The sequence below is a fragment of the Poromitra crassiceps genome, assembly GCF_964638095.1.
Source record: "Poromitra crassiceps genome assembly, chromosome: 14".
Classification (NCBI taxonomy): domain Eukaryota; kingdom Metazoa; phylum Chordata; class Actinopteri; order Beryciformes; family Melamphaidae; genus Poromitra; species Poromitra crassiceps.
This window is the reverse complement of record NC_139633.1, coordinates 20,454,169-20,469,677: the sequence shown is the minus strand read 5'-3', so window position 1 is coordinate 20,469,677 and position 15,509 is coordinate 20,454,169. Positions and strand designations below refer to the sequence as shown.

Sequence of the window (15,509 nt, the reverse complement as noted above, 5' to 3'; positions counted from 1 at the left end):
CTTTGGTTTTCTGGTAATTCTGGCCAGTATATCGCATCTAGAGCTTATGTACTTTCAGTACAGGCTAACATTTAGGCCCAAGCTGTTTAAGAAAGATCATGGCAGGGCCTCAAAGTCAGCCTTACTCAAATATTAATCTGTATCCTCATTTATTGGATTTGACGATTAAATATAAATTAATTTATTTTGAAGAGTAAACTCTTAAACCGGAACTCTTGTTTTATTGTTATTCTGGCCAGTGTAACACATCTAGAGCTCATCAATGGATGAGTGGAAGGATAGTGAATCCGTGGGCACAGTTTACTAATCTGTGTACCCTAGGGGTTTCTATCAGACTAGTCAAACCACTAGTTAACACTGTGCATCATCGTCTAATCGCTCATCTGTGGTTTTAGGAATAAACATTATCAATAAATTAAACATAGATTGGTTGGAACAATCATTTTCTACATAATGCCATGTTAAATGAACAGAATTGAAGGTATTTAGAGATGTAAAGACTCCCGTCTGTTACTGCAGTCAAACAGTCGCTATCTCCATCTCAGACAAGTTGCTGGGGTTTAGCGGCTGTAAATAGCCTCTCAGAGCCAATCAGGACTCTGCTATTTCACATACCCCCAGGTTGGTCCCACCTTCATTAGTTAATCCTTTACTGGCTGTTTTTAAGATTTTTTTTGGACGAGAGTAGATTTTTTTAATTGGGTGAGAAAAATATGATATACAGTATCTTGCGTGAATAGTCGACTACCTTTTGGGAGTAGTCGATAACTACTAAAATTCAGTAGTCATGAATGCCCTAGTGTACACTGTTTATTAATCCGTGGGTACAGATTTCTATATATTTATTTATTTTATTTATTTATTTATTTACCCACCCTTTCAGGTGACCCCAGGGGGGGCTCCGTAATTTAGAGATCCTTGTAGTGTAGTCGAGTAGAAATCTCACATCTTGATTAAAAAAGCATGGCATTTGTATTCATTATTTTGTTGCCAATAAATGAAGCTCTGGTTTTAATATTATGGTATGTAACCAAGTTCACCAAAGCTTTATACTGTCCTGGTTCTCTAAATAATTATGTATTATAAACAAATTATTTTTTTCTCAAAGCCAAATGCGCTAACCCAATGTTGTCATACAATCAAGGTTTTCATTACATAATCTCAATTCTTTTTTATTTATTTTTACAATTTAACCATCTATTCTACAAATTGTACCAACTGTAGAACACAATAACAAATTGTTAATCTCCATCCCCTTACCTCTGAGATAAATTTGCCTGGCTGACAATGTAGCTAGAGACTTACCTGAAAGGTAAACTAAATGATAATGTGAAGTAAATGTTGAAAAAGAAAACTAGGACACTTGTGAGATCCAGCTAAAGTGTTTTGACCCCTCTCCTCTTCTCTCCTATTGTTGGTCTTTTTGTAGCTGGTTCCACAGTTGGTGAGAATCCTGAAGAACCTAATCATGTCTGGATACTCTCCTGAGCATGACGTGTCGGGCATAAGCGACCCCTTCCTGCAGGTAAGTCTCCCTGTGGCTTGAGTGTAAGTGCCCTCTACTGTAAATGATTTCTGCAACAAGCTGGCCAAGGGCTGAGAGAGATCACAATTCAACTACAGGACCCAGCATTAAACCCCTGAGTCAGCAAGCAGGGAGGAGGGCAAAAGAAATGAGAAATCCCCCGTGTGGATCAATAAAGTATTACATTACATTTGTCATGTAGACTGACGCTTCTTGACATTCCTTATTTCCAGGTGCGGATATTGAGACTACTGCGAATTTTAGGCAGGAGTGATGACGACTCGAGTGAAGCGATGAATGACATTCTTGCACAGGTTAGAATTAAACAAAGTTTCTTTCGCCCAAAGCCTCTCAGACTGACTGTTCTTCTGACAGATGTGTTGTATTTATACTTGTAGGTTGCAACCAACACAGAGACGAGTAAAAATGTAGGAAATGCAATCCTGTACGAGACGGTACTGACCATAATGGACATCAAATCAGAGAGCGGACTGAGAGTGAGTTCCTTTTACTTTACTGGAAAGCATCTCGTATTAACACACTTCAAGTGTGTTAATAACAGTGTTATTACAGTGTTATTACTACACTTCAAGTGTGTTAATAACAGTGTTATTACAGTGTTATTACTATCTGCAAACATTGCCTTAGTTTTGCTTGCATTTAAAAGCAGCTTTGAGTCGATGAGAGCATGCTGCAGAGAGGTCAAATCAGATTGGATCCTTTACATCCATGTAAAGGATTGCTTCTGTTAGTACTTGATAGCTCACAAATTGAAATGCTGTATGATGATAAAATGAGTGATCCATCGTCTGACTGACTATGTTGATATCATTTATTTTCTGACAGCATTTACCTGACACTTGTCACCTGACAATATAGTTTAGAGATAACTGAGAGTGAGCTCCTTTTGCTTTACTGGAAAACGTCTCGTTGATGACATGTTTTGTTGCGTTTCATTTTCCCCTCCCTGCCTTTTTGTAAATGCCTTTTGTCTTGTAGGTGTTGGCCATTAACATATTAGGTCGCTTCCTCCTTAACAATGACAAAAATATAAGGTAAGTCATTCACTTATTTGACCGTGTAGCACACATCTGAATTGCCTCAGAGCCTAGAAGAGAAAATCGGGAAATCCTCATTTCATTGCTTGCCTTCGCAGATACGTGGCATTGACATCTCTACTAAAGACAGTGCAGACAGACCACAACGCCGTGCAGAGGCATCGGAGCACCATTGTGGATTGTTTAAAAGACCTGGATGTGTCCATCAAGAGGTGAAGCCACAGGCGACGACCCAGACTTCCCTCGCACAGAGACTAGCGCTCCATCAATACTGTGTTTTCCCTTCTCTCCAGTCGGCCTTTTAGTTGATGACCCCTCGTCTCCTCTTCATTGCTGTGTAGGCGTGCAATGGAGCTGAGCTTCGCCCTGGTGAACGGCAACAACATCCGCGGCATGATGAAGGAACTGCTCTACTTCCTGGACTCCTGTGACCCCGAATTCAAGGCAGACTGTGCGTCAGGAGTCTTCCTCGCTGCAGAGAAGTACGACACTTTGACACACCGCGCGCACTACTAGCTGCGCTGAGCTGCATTGTACCGGTCTGATGACGCATTCAGTGGGACTTGGTTGTATGTGAGGTTGAAAGAGGTTTTCCACCTTCTGTTTTCTCCTCTTTAGTATTCTGAGGGGAAATGTGAAGATTTTCGTGGAAGTTGTTAGAAGCAAGAGTCTCTGTTTAAACATTTGTGAATTAGTTATGATTTTTTTTTATTTAACCTTTATTTAACCAGATAAAACAATCGAGATACGAAATCTGTTTTACAATTGTGACCTGGCCAAGAAGGCAGCAAAGTTGCATGTCGAGTTATACACATTGGTAACATGTAAAAAACAAAACGATACAAATAATACAATAAAACAATACACATAGAGCAAAGACTATACCATCAACACTGACATCAGAAGTGGTATATAACAACATGCTAAATAAGTAGTATGTGACATACTACAGACTAAAATGATTGATTATATGAAAAAAGGTTGAGGATCACTGGCTAGGGGACATCTCTCTCTCTCTCTCTCTCACTCTTTAAATAATTACATACTTAAAACTTACCTATCTCTGCCCAGTTTTAAGTGGGTATACTCAAATCCTGGAGCTTTCCTAGTGGGTATACTGCATATACTTGCGTATCACATAGACTACACCAGTGCTGCTTAGAGCATATGTACAAAGGCAACCTGCCAAAAATGGCCTTATACATTAAAATATAGTGCTGCATCCTGCGCATAGCATGGGAGGACCATCCGCCCAGATTGTACAGTGTGCAATGATGGGTCCTGAAGCCGGAGTTAGAGATATATCTCAAAGCAGCATGATGAGAGTGGATCAAGCTTGGCCAAGGAGGTGGGACATGCAAATCGATCAATAGTATCGCCATAGTCTAGCTGAGACATGAATAAGCTTGCAACCAGACGTTTACGTGAAGTAGGTATTTATACATGTCAACAAACTCAATGGAAACACCTTCGAGTGTGTTAATAAGAAGCGACGGGGCCACAGTGTTACTATGTGCAAACATTGCCTTAGTTTTGCTTGCATTTAAAAGCAGCTTTGAGTCGATGAGAGCATGCTGCAGAGAGGTCAAATCAGATTGAAGGTTGGTAAGATACATGTACACAGACTGAATGTCCATTATGTATGTGTAGATAGATGAGTCTACATATTTGATAGAATACAGGGTACAACTTACTCTGACATTACATCCATGTAAAGGATTGTTTCTGTTAGTACTTGATAGCGCACAAATTGAAATGCTGTATGATGATAAAATGAGTGATCCATCGTCTGACTAAGTGACTATGTTGATATCATTTATTTTCTGACAGCATTTACCTGACACTCGTCACCTGACAATATAGTTTAGAGAGATAACATTACTTTTTCAAGTTTCTTCTTCAGTTGAATACAGTGACTCATCGATGTGTCCTCCATATTACAGGTACGCCCCTTCGAAAAGATGGCACATAGACACCATTATGAGAGTCCTGACGACAGTATGTATCCTGCCACGACTGCACTCCAGTGTCTTTAATTTCTTTGATTGTTGCTTGGCTTTGGTTCCGAGTGCTCATAATAGTAGCGGAGGTATTAGCTTGAGTGCCACAAGTGATGATCTCATCAAATCTGGCAACAACCTTGCTCGGCTGACTCTGCGTTAGTTTGGCTGCAAACCCGCTCATAAATATTTAAGGGTAAATCTTCCTCTGCGCTTTCTCACTGAGATTTCTACTCATCCACACAGGCAGGGAGCTACGTGCGAGACGATTCTGTTCCCAACCTCATCCAGCTCATTACCAACAGTGTGGAGATGCATGCCTACACGGTGCAGAGACTTTACAAAGCCCTGCTGGATGACATCTCACAGGTCAGCAGTTTTGATGTGGTTCAGATATCTCCACCTTGGAAGCATATTTGTGTTTGTCTAGCTGAAGAATGCATCACAGGTGGACTTGTGTTCCTCTGTGTTTCTGTAGCAACCTCTAGTGCAGGTGTCATCCTGGTGCATAGGAGAGTATGGAGACTTGCTGGTATCTGGACAGTGTGAAGAAGAGGAGCCTATCCAGGTAGAGCTGGAAGAATCGCAGCCAAGCACCACAAAAACACTCACAACAGCGGTTCACAGGCATTTATGTGTTTGTTGTAGCCTACTAGAACAACAGACAGGCCCACTACCAATAACTTTTCCAACCTCCAACAATAATAACTTGAACAACTCTTGTTCAGCCTTTACTCCCTGGCCTGCCCAGCACCATACAGCACATCAGGAAACCTGTAAGAAACACCAGGTCATCAGAGGTTGATGTATTTTGGTTTTCCTCTTGTTACTAAAGGTAACTGAGGATGAGGTCCTGGATGTGCTGGAAGGCCTCCTGGTGTCCAATCTGTCCACGCCTGTTACCCGGGGCTATTCCCTCACTGCCATCATGAAGCTGTCTACTCGCTTCAGCAGTGTTAAGTAAGTACTGTAATGGACTTTTACACCAATCTTATGTTGTGTTATCGGTGTGCACAAAATGGACTTCTGTGAGCCAAAGTGATGGATTACGGTTACAGTTGGCATAACCCCATTATACATTTTCCCTCAGCTAACCTGTAACATTTAAACTCATTTGCAGCCGAATCAAGAAGGTGGTTTCGATATATGGCAGTAGCATCGATGTGGAACTGCAGCAGAGAGCCGTGGAGTACAACGCGCTTTTCAAGAAATATGACCACATGAGGTGAGATTCCTATCACAGCCACATTGTATCAATAAGTAGATTGTGAAGGCAGAGACGCTACTCTAATGCATCACTTTGATCCTTCTTTGTCTGTCTGTCTCTCTTCCCCTCTGTAGGCCCGCTCTCCTAGAGCGAATGCCCATTATGGAGAAAACCGCCACTAATGGCCCCACAGAGATTGTACAGACCAATGGGGAGACGGAGCCGTCGGTTCTGGACACAAAACATCCACCCCCTGTCACCCAGCCAGCCAACCAGGTGAGGGCAACTCTACACATGACTCATCTGGCTCAAGGATCTGTATGTTTTGTGTGCATATACTGTATGTATGTGTGTGTATTTATTTATTTATTTTTTATTATTTCTTTCTTCATAAGATGCAATTAATATTTTTATGGTGAAATGCATGCAGTACAGTACTTGCCAAATTAGGACCCCTGCTGGCAAAAAGTTGCAGGTGTGCTAGAGCTCAGGTTTCAGTGTGTTACACAGGGTTGCAAACTAGTCACCTTTAGGTGTCAGTCACCTTTCTGATCCAAAAATAGGCCACTTAACCAAGGATTTTGATTCATTTTGTGTCTGCTCTGGTATCTGTCACCTTTTTCACTCTCCATGAGTTTGCATCCCTTACACATATAACCATAACATCTGACTTGGAAGCAGCTGAATAAAATGTGATTGATGATTGATGATGAAGAATTCTTGTATTTCTGTGGCTTTATTATTTGAACGTGGTACATAATTAGATATTATGTGTTTTGACATGATTTTTTTGTCCTTGTCCTCCAGGCTAATGATTTGTTAGACCTGTTAGGTGGCAATGACGTGGTGCCAGTGATCCAGACCACACTGCCCACCAAGCCTGCCTCAGCTGGAGGAGAGCTGCTCGATCTGCTGGGGGACCTGTCACTAACTGGTAGGAGGCTGGGTTTTTACCTCTCCCTCTCTCCCTGAGTCTTTCCCCTCTTCATCTGTCTGAACTCATTCTGTATCCTCACCCTCTCGGCATCTTTCCCCTCCTCAACTGTCTGAACTCATATTCTGTATTGCTGATGATCAGGGATGTAGTGACGGGTAACTCAGTTTACCCACCTTTTCATTTGTAGAATAATAATAATGCCTTTATTATATTTTTTTTAAGAAGAAAAACTATTTCCCCAAACTATTGTAGATTTTTGTTGGTGGTTGTTTGCCTACTGAGTACTGACTGGAGGTGATATTTTACCCATCTTTTTAGTTACCACTATGAATTAGCTTTTAATTACACCTGGTCTTGTAGGTTCGTCACAGATCGCAAACCGACTTGTCTGTCTTTGCAGAAGTCATACTGGCAGTTGGCGATTGTTTTCTATGGGTGTTTCCTTGTCCCGTTGACCCCGCTGTGTTGTTCTCCCTGCCCCAGGTGGTCCAGCGCCTGCTCCTGCTCCCTCTGTGCCCACTTCCCAGCCCTCTTTCCTCCTGGACGGCCTCTCCTCACAGCCCCTGTTTAATGACATTGCAGGTGAGAGGCGGCGCTCCACAGCCTCTTTGAGGCTGCTTTCTCACTGGGAACGATTGCCTCCCCTCTCCCCCGCTGGTCAGCTTTCACATTTAACATTTCTTCCACGCTCGGAAATGGAACAAGAGTGCACTTGCGTCATCAACTATGCCTGGAGTTTAAATGCAGGCCATTTTTACCATTTATCCTTGCCCGTGTGTTGTCTAAGAGGTTTGGAACGGTTGGCTTTCACACACGCAAGTGTTCCGTGCGCGGGTACGCCAAAGCGCTCCCCAGACCACCTTTTCAAGTGGATCCTGTCACAGTTCCCTGTGGCGCGCCCGGGCGCGGAACGGAACACAACGTTCACACTCGTCAAATGTTCCGAAACCGGGGTCAATTTGGGGACAAGTGTGCTCGGTAACGGTACCTGGGCGCCAGTGTGAAAGCACCCTTAGTTGCTCTGTCATTCCCTTGACCATCCATTCCCAGATGTTGTTTTTGGGATTGTCCTTTTGCATCAAAGCGCTTTAGTGGCCGTTTTGTTGGATTACTAAATGAAATGTGGGTGGAGAGTTAGGAAGTGTTTTATTCTATCTCTAAATATTGTGTTGTGCTTCCCCTCTGAAATCTGTGTATAGGTATCCCTCCTATGACGGCATACAACAAGAATGGTCTGAAAATAGAGTTCACGTTTGAGAGAGCCAACCCCAATCCAAACATTGCAGTCATCACCATCCATGCCTCAAACACCACTGAGGCAGACATGACGGACTTTGTTTTTCAGGCTGCAGTACCAAAGGTAAACAGGCACATTCATTTTTTATAAAGTGTGCAACTATGGAACATTCAATATAGCAGAATGGTGTTCAATGTTAGTTGGCAGAATTTAATGAACTGAGAAACAACCTGCTCTGTAAATCTAATAATGTGGAATGCCAATAATGCATATTTTGCACACCCTGCATACATGCTTTAAATTGTTGATCTGTAACTGCATACATCTGCTAACCTTGATGTAAATCTACTATTACTGATGCAGTAGTGATAGAAGAGTCATGTCTTTTTTTTCTCTCTTTTTCAACACTTGAGGGTTCTTTTGTCATGCCCTGTAGAGCAGTGGTTCTCAACCTTTTTACACCAAGTACCACCTCAGAAATGACCACAATAAGTATGAGAGTGAGGGAACCCCGCGTACCACCAGTGGTACCCGTACCACAGGTTGATAACCACTGCTGTAGAGCATATGATCATTGTTTTTGGAAAGGTGATGTGTTAAAGGCTATACACAAAAGTGTATTCTCATATAGTGAACTTGCCAATGACTCTTTGAAGCCAATGGGAGTTCTGTATTGGCACGAAGAAGATGGTTTATCTTTTCTATTATTCAATGTGTTTGTTCTTTGTAAATATTAATTGTATTATCTTCAGTGCTTTCTTGTAGTTATATTATTTACATCCTACTCTTTGCTGCTGCAGTGACCCAATTTCCCCATGGGTACCATTAAAGTTTCATCCAATGTAACGTCCTCTATATCTTTCTGTCAGACATTCCAGTTGCAGCTCCTCTCCCCTAGCAGTAATGTTGTCCCAGCACTCAACCAGGGAACCGTCACACAGATCATCAGAGTCCTCAACCCACAGAAGGTAAGCTTTTCCCTGACAAATTGACTCTGCTCCTCAATTTGTTTTTCAAAGCAATTTACCGTGTAGCGGCACACAGCTTGTCTTGAGCTGACAGCAGTGATTTATGGGGCATTTCCTTTGCTATAATAAACCTGATCATCCTCATGATATTTCAGCAACAGCTACGAATGAGGGTCAAGCTGACGTACACCCACAAAGGCTCACCTGTGCAAGACCTGTCTGAGGTGAATAACTTCCCCCCTCAGTCGTGGCAGTGAGGGGCCGTCGCTCTGCAAAGCCCTGCCAAGGGAACTATGAAAAAGATTCTCCTTTCACCTCCCTCCTTTCTTCCAACGGACCCCCCTGTGACATCACTGCAGAACCGCTGCCCTTGAGTTGCATGGGAAGCAGCAGAGCATCTAACACAGGAGAAAAACAAAAAAACAGACGAAAACCCTATTGACATCACCAGAAAAAAAAATTGAAAACATATCCATCAATCAACTAACTTTTCTCTTTTTTTTCTCTCTCTCCTGATTTCTGATCTGTGATTTCTTTGCTTTGTAAGTACAATTTTCAGCCGCCCTCCTCCCTCCCTCTCCAGCTCTACCACCACACACAAAAGCACACCATGCATCCACTGTGGTACGCCCCATCTCTCTTAAGTCACTGTAGAGAAGAACTGTTGGCCACTGTATGAGCACTTGGGTAATCGATAGTTTCTTTTGATTCATATCTTAATCTATGAATAATTTAAGGTGGATACTTTTGAAATCAGCTCGTGTAGCCAACAATTCGATCCAAACGGCAATTATGTATGCATATTTCAGTACTTTGCTCGAATAACATATGATTGGCTTTGTATTCAGATTCAGCATCCAAAGGCCCAAGCCTTCAATCCTATGACGGCAGCAGAAAAAAAAGCTTTGAAAGATCTTGTGCAGTCATTAACTTCGGGGATAAACCTTTTTCCACCCTCCATCTTGGGAATGAGTTAACTTGTCCGACAGCTCTGTTTGTTTCGAATTGCATCATTTTGCTCTGAAGCATGTTTGAGCATTGTTTAGGATCACATTCCCGCCTGACTGAATCTCTGAGAAGCTCTCCTGGTTCTAGCAGTAGGTCACAGTATCCTATGCTTCTATGGGAAGCGCTCTCCATTTTGTTTTGTTATCAAAGTAGGAAAATGCGCAGATCCACGTCGCCTAGTTAGATCATTGTTCACTTTCAGAGGATGCACTCAAGTTTCCCCACGCAGCTCTCCCAAAAGTTTGTAGCATCTGTTTTATATCTGTTCAACAGAGTCAGTGGTTAATTGCTTGGCATAGTTTGAGGATATTGATTCAACTTGAGGGATATAATCCAGGCCTAAAATATATTTGTAGTTTCATAGGGAAATCTATCGATAGACTAATTGATTGCATTCGTGCTTGGAGATCTGTGTTGAAGTTTTCCTGCATCTGTGTCCACAGTACAGCCTAGCTTACAATTTAGACGAAATTCAGTTTTACTTAACCTGGTTGAACTTAGTCACCATGCACATACATGTAAATTAAGTTTGTAATGAATGTAGTTATATGCACTGAATGCTTTTTTTTTTTTTTTTCAAGTCTTCTCCTTTTTGACTCTCCTTAATGGAGATGTTCATCTTGTTGGCACTATTTTTGTGATAGTATGTTTTTCTGCAGTTATTTGACTTAATTATTTATGCCTGATATCAAAAGTGATGTGCCTTTCTGACTTAGCTAGATAAAAGCCCCTAAACTTTTCAGTTCTGTATGAGCTGTGTTTGTAAGTCTGATTGTGTATTGATCATGTTTTGGGGTTGATAATCCTGGGGGGGAATAAAATCTAAGGGAGATGGTCCAGATGGATTTGAAATGGTATATCACTTCATTTGAAAATTTTTACTTTTTAGTATATATCGTGTAATCATTCAACAACTAGTCGACCGGCAATATTGACTTCCCCCGATGTCCATTGCAATGTCACCTGTTCTTTTTGACAAAAACACCTGCAGAAATGTGTCCTTTTTATTTTATTTTTTTCCATATTCTGTGGCAAACTTCATGGGAAAAAAAAGCCAGTTTGGAGTTATCAATAAGTCAGAAATAATGCGCAAAACGTGCTGACTAAAGATTATCAAGGCAGCTAATGTCAGATGTAACCTGTTCATAAACTAGTATCAATGTCTAATTTGTGTTAAAAAGGTATAAATGTTCTACTGAAGTGAAATGTCATTTTCATAATGTTTTGTTTTTGTGAAAGAAACATCTAACTGTTGAGTTGGGATGGCTTGGTGAGGTACTGGGATAGGTCGCTCTGTGACTGTTAGCGGTTTATTGGCTCTCGTCTTCTCCAAATCAAAATTCCGACCAAGCTGTCGGGAACAGTAACCTTAATACCTCACAATATTTTCTCTTTCTGTTACCTGTTAACGGCACAGTAAATTAACCGCTTTGTTTAGTCATGAATTGCAATCAAGGGGAGCATCTGTTTGAAAAAAGACAAACCGTAGTTTCTACATCTCATTACTTAACAAGCTTAGAAGCTCTCCGACGCTGTGTGTTCAGATCTTCAAATGTTCAATCAGGCTGTATACTTATATTCACTATGCTTCACTATCTAACTTTTGTGACCAAATCAGAGAGACTATTAGCTTTGGAAATATTTTTGAGCTATGGTATGTGTATATGGAGGAAATTATTTCGTTAAGTTTAACTTTTTCTGTTGACAAATGCTATATTGGCTTTTTTCTGTACATATTGATGGCTTTTACAATTTTGTCTCTTGTACTATCTCTCATCCTTTTTTTAGATACCATTTTCTAAAAATTCCAATTATTCACAATGTATATTGTCTGAATAGATCTAGTCAACATCAGTCTACAAAAAGACTTCCCTGTATCATCACTCATTCATTGTAAAAGATATATGATCTGCTGCCTGTACATTGTATATAATTGTAAAACAAACAAAGGCTGATCAAATTAAATAAAAACCCATGTGAAGGCTTACAAAGATTAGCTAGGGATTATAATTGTAATTTATATGTAAAAAAAATGAATCTTGAAAGGATGCAAATGAGCTGCATTTGATTTGCTATTCGCGTCATGCTCTTCTGATCCGATGTCATTTTACAGGTCGTTGGTAGGGTACTTATTGGGTTCTTCTGGATGTTGAAGATTTGAGTTTGTCTGAATGATGTACTACTGATCAACCTGAACACAGTGGCAGAGGTGGCACCTCGTCCGTTCCCCTGTCCTTCAGAAAGGCCTCGTGTCCAATGTCCATCCATGTTCTTAAAGAGGAGCGGGCTTCTTTCCAAGATGTGATGCTTCCCTATAGCCTTAACGTTTATGTGCAGGTTATCGCTCTGCACTCTCGACTAATTAGAGCTAATTAATGCTATCAAACCTGCAAATTGATTCGTGGACAGATGCCCCTATACGTATATTACCTACAGTACATACTGCGTTTTAGGAGTGAATCCTTCTCATTGGCCTCTTTTCATCCTGTATCTGCACGTCATTCATGGGTACATGTGTGTTTGCGCTCATGGTTGCCTGATCACCTTTTTGTCTGTCATGCTGCACTTTCCTAAAGGTGCCACACCTTTTCAAAATGTATTGGATCTCATGGAGACGAGGCCACTGCCAGTGCCTGAGTAAACCTGAGGGTATTTTTACTTGTGGTTATTATTCCCCACCCCCCACACAATGCTCATTAGGTTTAAGTTGGAATCGAATGGTATCAGGATAAGAGTTATGTGATTCCCAATACGATTAATGGAGCAGTCGTGCCCTTTCTGGGGTTTGACCAATCAGAAGGCAGGCTTTTCATCACCTGCTCCCCCTTATTGCTCATGCTATCCATTGCCATAATGAATGTTGCCTATGTGTGACACACCTTTCAGCTTTGTCATCGTTTGCCCCCGGTGGTCTTCTCTGTACCCTGCTCTCATGTGAAAGCAATGGGCGTTCATTGACCGACATAAGCCTCACTAACATAATTGACCCCTTTTTTAATTGAACCTCACATGGCAGTCACACAGGATATGTGTGAATTTGTTTTTTGAGAGGCCCCTTTTCTTCATTTTTAGTTGTTGCAGTGCTGCTTTTACCTGTCTTTGAAACAAAACCTGGATGGACCTGCATGTTTCCTGTGCTACAAGTTAATATCCACAAGGGGGAGCTGTTCAAAATGGAAGGCTGACAGGATGGGAAAGGAAGTTTCACACGTCTTGAATGTTTTTGTTGGTGTTGTTTGTACTGTCTTCCACCAGTATGTACCCTTGTTAATCACATTTGATCAGTTTCAGTAACCCATGCCCTTTTAAATGTACAAATGAAAATGAACCCAACATAAATGGTTTGGACACTAACTTAAAAAGAAAAGAAATGGAGACCGTTACCCATCAGCGGTGTGATGAGCTTTGAAGTTATACATTTGTGTCTGTGTGTGTGTGAGTGAGTGAGAGTGTGTGTGTGAGAGAGAGTGCGCGCGTGTGTGGTGAGAGAGCGCGCGCCCGTGTGTATAGATGATGCTTATGAGAGTGGGATAGTAAGCGTGTAATATGTCTTACTCGTTAGGACATGATTTTTGGCTGCAATTTCAACTTTCAGCTTATGAGCTGCATGTGAGAACCAATGTAAATAATGTCATTTCTACTCTTGACCTCATGCAAGCAAAGTTCAATTACAAATTTGTCACACCACCTTGATGGGTCAGTACTAACATGTACAATTGGAAGTTGTTCGGTGCACAACACATTTTTTTTTTCATAAGGAGGTGATTAAATATGCACATCAGTCATTTTAATTAATTGGATAATTGACCCCCACCCCCCAATTCCGCATTTGGTCAGATGGATTCAGTGTGTAAAGGGCTTGGAGCATCTGAATTGCCACCATCTTCACTTTCCCTGTTGAATCAAACAGAAAAAAAAATCATCCATTGTACATTCGAAATAAAATCTGTATGTAACCCCCAGGTCTATCCTGACTGTAAAACAATATGATAGTCTGATATCTGATTTGTTGGGGGAGGGTTGGAGGTATGAGGTTGACTTTTTCCAGTCAAGCTGGACATGTTGAACTGAGTCAGAGTCCCATGTCGTCAAGATGAGTGTGAATGTTGGACTGAAAATAAGAAATTATTATTAAAGATGAGAGGCTCTAAACTATTAAATGGGATATTTTCAATTGATGCTGTGTATTCTTGTCTTTGGGTTGGAGAAAATGATCAAGAGAATAAAAAAAATAATGGAAAAAAATCTAGTAGAACTATGGTAATTTGTTTGCTTGCTTTGGGTTGGGTGGGGTGTTAAAATCTGCTCAGTGTCAGCAGCTCATTTGTGGCATGGATTCACTGCCACAATTGTTCAAGTGACATCACTGATGACATCACAATTGCTTGAGTGACATCCCTGGTGGCAATGCAATTGCTCACATAGAGTGACATCACTGATGGCAATAAATCTGCTCGAGCCAGAGAAAATTTGGTTGAGTGTGCAAAGCTGAACACGAGTTGGCATGAGTTTTGTCACACCCCAAAAAAGGGGCGACCATGGCACATCCTCTCGTTTTCTAGTTATAATAAATGACAACACTGTGACATGCCATATGCATGCTTTTATGCTGTGCCTATAGGGATGTACAGGAGCTCAACTAATTAAGAAAACCCATCATGCTCCACAGAGCATCTAGTTCCTGTTGGATGTCTTCAGATTCCGTTTCTCCCATAGGGATCAATAGGGAAATTAACATGGAGAACCATGAGTTGTCAAACATGATTTTGGTTCGTATTCCACCTTGGATTCTTCTTGTGGCTATTGTGTACCCGTTTAGTCAGCCATTTATTCCCCACTGTCTGAATCAATTAGACTCAAACATAGTCCAAAGCTGAATTCTCACAGAAACACATCAACATGCGAAGAGGCTGACTATAAGCTTGAGCGGTACGGGCCCGTTCATAGAAGTGTCACTAAATGGCACTCATTACAGAAGATTAACCCAGTGGTTTGGTCACCGACCTTTCTAAGCAAGATCCCTGACCTCTTGGCCCTGTATTCTGTTACATCATCATACAGCCATCTTGGTACAGCCATCTTGGTAGGACAGGAGGACAATAACATGTGATTGTAATCAATTACAGGTGATTACAAGCAAATGACAAAAGCAGCCAATGAATGAGCTGTGTGTAGTATGTATTGTAAAGCGAAAAAATATTGATCAGAAATAGATGTGACATGGGAATACTGTGAATTGAAACATTGAGAGAAAAAGCTCAGATTGTACTTCCAACTTCAGTCCTTTGTCAATTGTAGAAGTATTTGACAAACATCCTACCTTCAATTTTAAGTTTGATTATTTCATTCCAAAACAAAAAATAAGGGCATGTGGCTTATAGTTAGGGAATATTGCAAAAAAACCTGGGAACAAATTCCTTACCAATTTTTTTTAAGGTTTGAAGGTGTCTACTAAGACCTATCAAAAAGTGTTTTTTTTCAACTCACCTATAGGAAAACCCATGACAGCTGTGGAAGTTGGGGTACCCGGAAACTTATATGGGAAAAATGGAAAATGTTTAATTCTGCC

At 41.1% G+C, this 15,509-nt stretch overlaps 1 protein-coding gene across 2 annotated transcripts in view; it reads left to right on the top strand.

Annotated features, from left to right (window-relative positions):
- The window catches only part of ap1g1 (adaptor related protein complex 1 subunit gamma 1), a 31,555-nt gene extending 19,619 nt beyond the window's left edge, over positions 1-11,936 (top strand). The window contains exons 7-23 of one of the 2 annotated variants that reach the window (XM_083650963.1): positions 1,430-1,525; positions 1,759-1,839; positions 1,924-2,022; positions 2,525-2,580; positions 2,682-2,795; positions 2,925-3,065; positions 4,527-4,581; positions 4,830-4,952; positions 5,062-5,151; positions 5,419-5,543; positions 5,704-5,808; positions 5,925-6,066; positions 6,598-6,724; positions 7,211-7,309; positions 7,927-8,087; positions 8,834-8,932; positions 9,094-11,936. In XM_083650963.1, the coding sequence (XP_083507089.1) occupies positions 1,430-1,525; positions 1,759-1,839; positions 1,924-2,022; positions 2,525-2,580; positions 2,682-2,795; positions 2,925-3,065; positions 4,527-4,581; positions 4,830-4,952; positions 5,062-5,151; positions 5,419-5,543; positions 5,704-5,808; positions 5,925-6,066; positions 6,598-6,724; positions 7,211-7,309; positions 7,927-8,087; positions 8,834-8,932; positions 9,094-9,189 (1,809 nt within the window). In that variant the 3' untranslated portion in view covers positions 9,190-11,936. Of the gene's footprint in view, positions 1-1,429; positions 1,526-1,758; positions 1,840-1,923; positions 2,023-2,524; positions 2,581-2,681; positions 2,796-2,924; positions 3,066-4,526; positions 4,582-4,829; positions 4,953-5,061; positions 5,152-5,418; positions 5,544-5,703; positions 5,809-5,924; positions 6,067-6,597; positions 6,725-7,210; positions 7,310-7,926; positions 8,088-8,833; positions 8,933-9,087 lie in introns of both variants that reach the window. The other variant, XM_083650962.1, reaches the window with a different exon arrangement.
- Positions 11,937-15,509: the final 3,573 nt, after the last annotated feature.